The sequence below is a fragment of the Hibiscus syriacus genome, unplaced genomic scaffold, assembly GCF_006381635.1.
Source record: "Hibiscus syriacus cultivar Baekdansim isolate YM2019G1 unplaced genomic scaffold, ASM638163v2 tig00111662_pilon, whole genome shotgun sequence".
Taxonomy (NCBI): Eukaryota; Viridiplantae; Streptophyta; class Magnoliopsida; order Malvales; family Malvaceae; genus Hibiscus; species Hibiscus syriacus.
Window position 1 is genome coordinate 153,571 of NW_024063150.1, and position 8,484 is coordinate 162,054.

The following is an 8,484-nucleotide window of genomic DNA, read 5'->3' on the forward strand; positions in this document are numbered from 1 at the left end:
GTAACGTCATATCAATGTAAAACGCGATGTAAGGCACGTCTTACTGTAAAAGGTATTAGATAAAAAAAATAGTCTTAATATACCTTACAGATAATATTATAAGGTATTGGTGATATTTCGAAAAAACGACCAGCTCAAAGCTATGGCAGAATGGACATGACAATGGCATAATGCTCCCTCCCGTTATATAATAATAATTATTAAGGTATTATTATCGATTTTTTGCTTTCTTTTTTCATTTAAATTTTGATGATCTTAACACGCCCTGCAGGCTGGTGAGAAATTGCAGGTCAAAAACCAAGAGTTCAATAACCCCACAGAAAGAGGGAAAAAACAAACCAAGCTGAAGAAGAGAGATAACGGAATAAAGCAAGGCAAACTTGAAGATAAAACCCAGTACAATTTTTCAGGCATTTGAAGTTTTAATGTGGAATAGGGCCATGCAATCCAAATCCAACAGAGATCGGCATGATTTCTCTTCTTCTTCATCGATCTGTAAGTTTTCTTTTTTCTCTTTTTCTTTCCCAATCTCCTTTTCCGGTTTTGGTCGACTAATTTAAATTTGAATATCAGTTTTTGTTAAATTGTTGGGAGCAATTTCTAGAGTTTTTGGTTGGAGCTCTGGATCTTGTCGTTCTTTCTATTTTGATTCACGAGATTGGGAATTTCTCTAGGTCTAGGAAAATGTATCAATATTATGGTTTGTTTTTCGAAATTAGGGGCGATTTTTAAAGAGGGTAAAAGGAAAACATTACACTTCAATAGTAAGAGAGGGCGGGACGAGAAATGTGGGATACGGAGTTGTACTTTCTTAGCATTTGAAGTTAAGACAAGCAGGTTTGTCAGTTAAGAAAATAATCACCATTAAGTTATTTAATAGCCGTAGTTTTGTTTTCATGGAATTGCAGTTGTTACTTAACCTTGATTAAGTTATTATTATTAGGAAGTAGGTCAGTTCCATAAAAGGAAACCAAAAATAAATCAAATTTCACCTGACAACCAAATAAGAAAGAAAAACTGCTTGATTATTTCTGGTTGTCTTTTAGTTTTGGGTAACTTTTCTTATATTGAATTAGAAGGAAATGGAGAAAACTGAATGTTTTCGAAACTTGTTGAGTATCTTCTCCAAACCTTGTTCTTGAAATGTGAAAAGAGCATTCAAAGCTGACATTTTTGTTCAATTTTTTTACTTTAAATACATAAACTGTTTGTTTCTTTTGTTTGGATATTTTCAGGTCAGGTAATTTATTGCTTCTAGTGCTGTGTCTAGATCTATAGCACATCATAATGACAGAACCAAGCTCAGTAGATGTGATTTTGGACTTTCTGAGGAGAAATCGCTTTACTAGAGCTGAAGCAGCTTTGCTTAGTGAACTTGGTAACCGCCCTGATTTGAATGGATTCCTTCAGAAGCTTACCCTTGAAGAAACAGACTCTGACAAGGTTCTAGAGGAAGAAAAGGGAAAAAAAACAGTGGGTGAAGGTCATGTTTCAGGTTCTCGAAACAGTGGTGAGGTTTCCAAGGAACTTATAATAAAAGAGATAGAATGCAGGGCTGGAAATGGGTCTGAAAGCAAATTGAGAAATGCTGCTTCTACTGGGGAGCATAATAAACCTAATGAAGCAAAAGTGATAAGTGATAAGAGTTTCACTTTCTCTAAAAATTCAGAGGAGACCGTACTTAATTTACAGTTAAGGAACGTCAATACCATCAATGGTTCTGATCTATACAAAAATGGAGGTTTTGATAGTGGTGCTAGCCTTTTGGAGCTAGAGAAACAAGATCAGTCAAGGTATTGTGCAACTGAAGCTCCTGAAACAGATAAAGGTTTTAAAGCTGGAGAAGAGATTATGTTTTTAGGTGAAATCAAAAGTTCATGGCTTGGAAATACTAGCAAAGCTAATGTAGATTCCACGAATGACAAGTTTCATACCAGTGAAAGTAAGGAGCTTGAGCAACGATTTAAGAAGAACAATGTGTACATGAAGGACAACTTTATTGACAACGGAAGATGGTCTAGAACTGAGGAACCCACGACTTCGTCTTCAGAGATATGGAAAGATTGTTCTGTGAAGACTGTTTTCCCATCCTCTGAAGGGGATGTATCTATCAGATATGATGCTGCTAATACTTCAGATAAGAGAGAAGGCAAAAAGAAATCATATACACTTGATGTTAGGGCAACAATTGAGGAAAGGTGGATGAGGTTGGAAGGGCTCTATTCTTTGGGAAGTCTCAGGGCACAACTGAGCAAAAGGGTATTACGGGGTTGGCCTTCCCTCTTGCATCTGTAACTTCAAAAGAAGAGTTACCTAGGTTGCCACCAGTTAAACTCAAGTCGGAGGAGAAATTGGTTGTCAATTGGGAGGAAAAATATGAGCCTGATGTCTCAGGTCCAAAGCTCACTGGTGCTGACAATGCATTCCTTATAGGGTCTTATCTGGATCTTCCCATTGGGCAACAAATAAGCTCTTCAGGTTGGTTCATATACCATGCGGTGATTTGATGATTGTGCTTACAGAGATATTTGATTTTATTTAAAATAATGATTGCAATTAGCCAATTGTCCGAATTTCTTGTTTTCCTACTTTATATCTCATGGTATTTTATTAAATCTTAATCCCTAAGTCGACCCTAAAGCTACCCTCAGTTTTTCCAAATCTTCCAGAATTGATATTGAAGCCTTACTGGCCAGTTAAAATGATTGGAACTAATCATATCCTTATAAGTTCACATATTATTTGGGCCTCAAAATGGATTTTCAGTGGCATTTCAGGTGCTTTTAGGCACTGTGAAATGTGAATTCATAAAGAAATTAGTAAACTAACATTTTATTTTGGAAGTTAATTTTATAAAACTACACATTATAAGTGCACTCGTCCTCTAGCTTTGAACTGGCAACGGCTCAAGTGGTTATCACTTCTTCAAATTCTAAATAGATTTTTTCACACTGAAGCTTTTGCACTTTAGACTATTATGTTCATATAAGGGATTTAACTTGTGACATTCTCTGGTTCCCTTGAGTAGGATGCTAATATTTCTTTGTCTGTCTCTGAATCGAAAGTTCATAACTATGAAAGATTCTGTTGTTTAGAACATTTGGTTATTTCTCTTTTTATTCTGCTGTGCAGAGCTTGTAAAACATTTTTTTGATGATCCAGGTGGAAAAAGGAATGGTGGTGATAGTTGGCTTTCTGTGAGTCAGGGCATTGCGGAAGATGCATCTGATCTGGTTTCTGGTTTTGCTACTATTGGTGATGGATTGAGTGAATCTGTTGATTATGTGAATGAGTATTGGGACTCTGATGAATATGATGATGACGACGATGTTGGTTACATGAGGCAACCTATTGAGGATGAAGCATGGTTTCTGGCTCATGAAATCGATTATCCTAGTGACAATGAGAAGGGAACCGGGCATTCTGGTGTTCCTGATCCACAAGAAAGAAGTCAAACCAAGGATGAAGATGATGATAAATCATTTGCAGAGGAGTCTTACTTATCTGGTGAACATTATATCCAGGCAAAGAGTGTTGAACCTTTTGCAGCTTCAGATGATCCTATAGGGCTGTCTGGAACTGAAATGTATATTAGGACTCATGAGAATGATTTAATGGTCCAGTATGATGAGCAATTGATGGATGAAGAGGATCTTAGTTTGATGCATGCTGAACCTGTTTGGCAGGGATTTGTCACACAGACACATGACCTTATCATGCTAGAGGATGGGAAAGTTCTTAATGAGTGTGGGAGATCTCATCTGGATGATATATGCATAAATGATGATCAGCATGGTTCAGTTAGGTCTATTGGTGTAGGAATCAACAGTGATGCTGCTGATATTGGCAGTGAAGTACGTGAAAGTTTAATTGGAGGAAGTAGTGAAGGGGATTTTGAATATTTTCATGACCATGACATTGCTACTGGAGGGTTTAGACAAAGTCATCATGAGATAGACATGAAAAGTATCGATAAATCAGTTGGGGATAAAAGAAATACTGGAAAAATTGATACCGATAAGTATGTTAATGGGAATGATAAAGGTCTGACTTGCCAGCTGAATAATCTTACAGATAGGGGTTTTTCTTTTCCTACACCCCTAAGAGATGGGTTGGTGCCTGCAGGTACTAGTAAGTCTCTGTGGTCAAGTAACTGCAATGCTGCTGGTGATGAACAAGATGACTGCTTGAGTGCTTTGATGGGGTCTGATGATATGGTTGCTACATGGAGACGAAAAAGCAGTGATTCTTCCGGCAATAGTTCTAGGGATGAAAACAATGCCAATGCTGTAAGATCTGCAAATTCTAGTCCTTCTACTGTCTCTAATTATTGTTTTGGTGAAGAAGAGCAGATGAAGAAAAAAGAGGAAGGGAAAACAAGTGGTGTGAGACAAGAAGATCCTGGGGTGTCACTCGAGGATGAAGAGGTTGTTGCTGTCCAAGAGCAAGTGAGACAAATTATAGCACAGGAAGAGGAGTTTGAGACCTTCAACCTGAAGATTGTGCATAGGAAAAACAGGCATGTCTTATCTTAGTAACAAATCGTATTTGTAATATGCTGGTGCAAACAAATTTCAAAATTTTGTTGATGCGTAAATGGTCTGATGCATATTCTCTTTTGTCTTCGTTCTTGAACCTCCTCGGTGGTAGTTTCCTTGAACTCTGCTTGAGGTTGGAAAGTCAAAGCAGGTTGCAAGCTTCCACTTTTAGTTTTCTGACGGACTAAGTGTTTTGGTTTAATATGTTTATTCTCCAAAGTGTTTAATGTCAACCGGATGGGAGTAGGGCTCCATTTAACTAATTAGAGTCTCATTGTTGACTGGTTTTCCTTTCTCATCTTTTCTTTCTTAGCTTAAAATTTACCTAATTCACAGTTTGGAAGTTGAAACTGGTTTCTTTCGTTTGTTTTTCTGTTATTAATTGTTAAGACAATATTTAACCTGAAAGGCCATTGACTTATAACTTTGATCACGAAATGGTTGATGGCAATTATAATTGGACCACCCAAAGCTAAGAAAAGAGAAGAAAAGAAAGCTTATTGAATATTCATAGATGCAGCTTTTTGTTATCAATGACACTAACATATCTCGATAGCTAAATTTCTTCTGCTTTTACAACCTGTGACATATCATCTAATGCCTTTTTCTTGCTTGGAATATTTCTCTGGTATAATTTATAAGGAAAGGTTTAATGTTTTTATTAGCTATATATCTCTTACAGACTTCCTTATATTAGCCCTCCTTTTTCTTTTCAGAACTGGATTTGAGGAGGACAAGAATTTCCATGTTGTTTTGAATTCTGTTTTAGCTGGACGCTATCATGTCACTGAGTACCTTGGATCGGCTTCTTTTAGCAAAGCTATACAAGCACATGACCTGCACACAGGAATGGATGTCTGTGTGAAAATTATAAAGAACAACAAGGATTTTTTTGATCAAAGCCTTGATGAGATTAAGCTTCTTAAGTATGTTAACAAACATGATCCAGCTGATAAGCATCACATTCTCCGATTGTATGATTACTTCTACTACCGAGTAAGTGAATGCTGTCCAATAACTGTCTTATTCCTTTTTTTATGTTCCTTAAATCTTAATGTTTCTAGACACTGGATGTTTCGTTTCTTATTATTTTACATTCTTTTACCATTGTTTAGATGTTTGCAGGTTTGTTGTATTTGTGCTCTAGTCCTAATTCTTGCATGTTTCTATTGATACATACATTTAATACTGGATTTTTTCTCTCAACAAGTCTTGCTTCCGGAGGCAAATGGTTATGTTTGTTGAAGTTCAAGTTGGCATGCTCAATATAAATGCTTTTCTCTGTTGGTGAAATTAGAAGTTTTATCTTTATGCTAATGTTATCTTAGTGTTTAGTAACAACTGACTGTTCTTTATTTTCCAGGAGCATTTGCTAATAGTCTGTGAGCTTCTCAAGGCAAACTTATATGAATTTCATAAATTTAATAGGGAATCAGGTGGAGAAGTTTACTTCACAATGCCAAGATTGCAGGTTTTGAAAGCTGTTTTCTTCAGAAGAACATCTAATCTCTGTCTTAACATTATTTAATCCTCTCTTAAAATTCTTCCTTGCAGTCTATTACCATTCAGTGTTTGGAGGCGCTTCAGTTTTTGCATGGCCTTGACCTAATACATTGTGATCTGAAGCCTGAAAATATATTAGTAAAAAGCTATAGTAGATGTGAGGTGAAGGTCATTGATCTTGGGAGCAGTTGTTTTGAGACAGATCATTTATGCTCCTATGTTCAATCCAGGTCCTATCGTGCTCCAGAGGTTATCCTAGGACTTCCATATGATAAGAAGATAGATATTTGGTCGCTTGGCTGCATCTTGGCAGAACTCTGTACTGGCAATGTAAGTACTGGTCTTTTTTCATGTATTAATTTCTTTAGTCATTGCTACTGGAAAAGCATATTCTTTCACTTAAATACTATTTTTGAATAATCTTGGTTTAAAATTATTTCCTCCTTTTTATCTTTCCCCCTTATATAGCTCAAGTGTAGTGATATATTGATCATTACCATAACTGATTTAACAATTTTATTGCAACAACTGTCTGTGATTGTTTGGTACAAATTTGGTTTCAAAATGATGTCGTAGGTCCTGTTCCAAAATGATTCACCTGCGACATTACTTGCAAGAGTAATTGGAATTATAGGACCGATTGAACAAGACATGCTTGCAAAAGGACGGGATACTTACAAATACTTTTCCAAGAATCACATGCTTTACGAACGTAATCAGGTATATGTTTTCTTCTTATCGCGTACTTGTAACGGTTAAAAGTAGTTTATTCTTGACCTTGCTTCTCCATTTACAACATGAATGTTGTTTTTATGCTTAAGCATTTGTTTTTAAAAGTGGTGTATATTAACCAATATCTCAGGAGACCAACAGGCTAGAATATCTGATACCGAAGAAGACAACGTTGAGGCATCGATTGCCTATGGGGGATCAGGGTTTCATTGATTTTGTTTCTCATTTGCTTGAAATAAACCCTAAGAAGCGGCCTTCTGCAACTGAGGCTCTGAAGCACCCATGGCTATCATACCCGTACGAACCCATATCGGCTTGAATCGCATGCAGATTTGGTTGCCTCGTTTCGCCTCTCGTAACAACTTAGGAATGAGCTGTATGTTCTTTTTTTTTAACTGACTCGGCAGTCGGGTTAGTCTGTCTGCCCCAGTTCACATGCCTGCAGGTGTGTTTGATTTTGTTTGGTTAGAATATTTATAGTTTTTATTTGCTTTTTTCTGCCCCCATTTGAAAGTAGTACATAAAATGAACATTAAGAAGGATGTAATTTTCAAACACTGTATCCTACTGAGGGGGGGACCTTCCTTCATTACTGGAATTTAATGAGGTGGAAGGGGAATGAATCTTGTTGTTCATGCCATGAGGATCTCATCATTCTTTTAGCTTAGCTTGTGAAGTAGTTCTTGGTTGTCCACTGCTTCATGTTAACTGCTTTCAATCTAGCTTAGATTGTGAATTAGTTCTTTGAGATATTGTTTTTTGGCCAAAAATTGGTATACTTCTTTACCTCCAAACTCAACCAGTAATTTTAAGGTATTGTCCAGGCCATTTTTGGCCAACAAGATGACTACTACAAAGCTAGCCTCTTTAGCATACATCTGCAGCTGGAAGATCCCATACAAGACTACACTAGATGTTTCGACGGAGCCACCATAGACGTGAAAGAGAACCGACGATTAGAAAATCTCCACCTATATCATCAGGTCCAGCACTCGAAGTATGCTCTGATGGACAACAAGCCAGCCAGGTACGCTACAGCCAAAGAAATAGATTATGTAGCCCAAAATGTTAACAGAGGTGGGGGGTAAAACTCTCTTCAATCCTCTTCCTCGGGAGAGTGAAGAAGTGATGGGCAAATCTGGGGGCAAGCTTGGAGGCTAGGGGTGTTCAATCGACTGATTAACCGAACTAAATTTCGGTTCGGACGGTTAATTCGATTAAATCCGAGCAATGAACACCCCTATTGGAGGCAAGTACATTTTACGGATATATCAAGATGACTGAGAGAAGCCCTCAGCAATAGCTATGATCATTATACTCTTTTGAACGCTCCTATCTCAGAAATTTTGAAGCCACTTTTGCTGAGACCCGAGGGCAAAAGGTGGAAATCCTCACTATTTCAATTTCAAATCATCATAAGGGTCACACCACGAAGAATCATTCATGTTTACCTTAAAAGGATGCCATATTCTTCACCGTCGTTAGCTCTATTTATTCGCATGCCAATTTGTCTTTGTTTTTAAAAAGTGACTTTTAAAGGTATTTGTAATTTTTATTAAAAATGTTTATTTAAAAGTACAATTTAAAATTTAATTGTTCGAGATTGTTGTTTGTTAAAAAGTGATTTTGAAAAAAAATGCTTATTTTAAATACTGTTGTAAATTAAAAATATAGCATTTAAATTATATTTATAATTATTAATACTATAATA

The 8,484-nt window shown here is 36.6% G+C and overlaps 1 protein-coding gene across 1 annotated transcript; it reads left to right on the forward strand.

Moving 5' to 3' along the window:
* The first annotated feature begins 271 nt into the window (after nt 1-271).
* On the forward strand, nt 272-7,421 carry LOC120167124. The gene is given in 9 exon segments (XM_039176226.1): nt 272-495; nt 1,236-2,197; nt 2,200-2,478; nt 3,163-4,519; nt 5,255-5,534; nt 5,902-6,009; nt 6,093-6,371; nt 6,618-6,761; nt 6,904-7,421. Coding segments are annotated over 8 exon segments (3,546 nt in total). The 5' UTR covers nt 272-495; nt 1,236-1,287; the 3' UTR covers nt 7,093-7,421.
* The last annotated feature ends 1,063 nt before the right edge of the window (nt 7,422-8,484 follow it).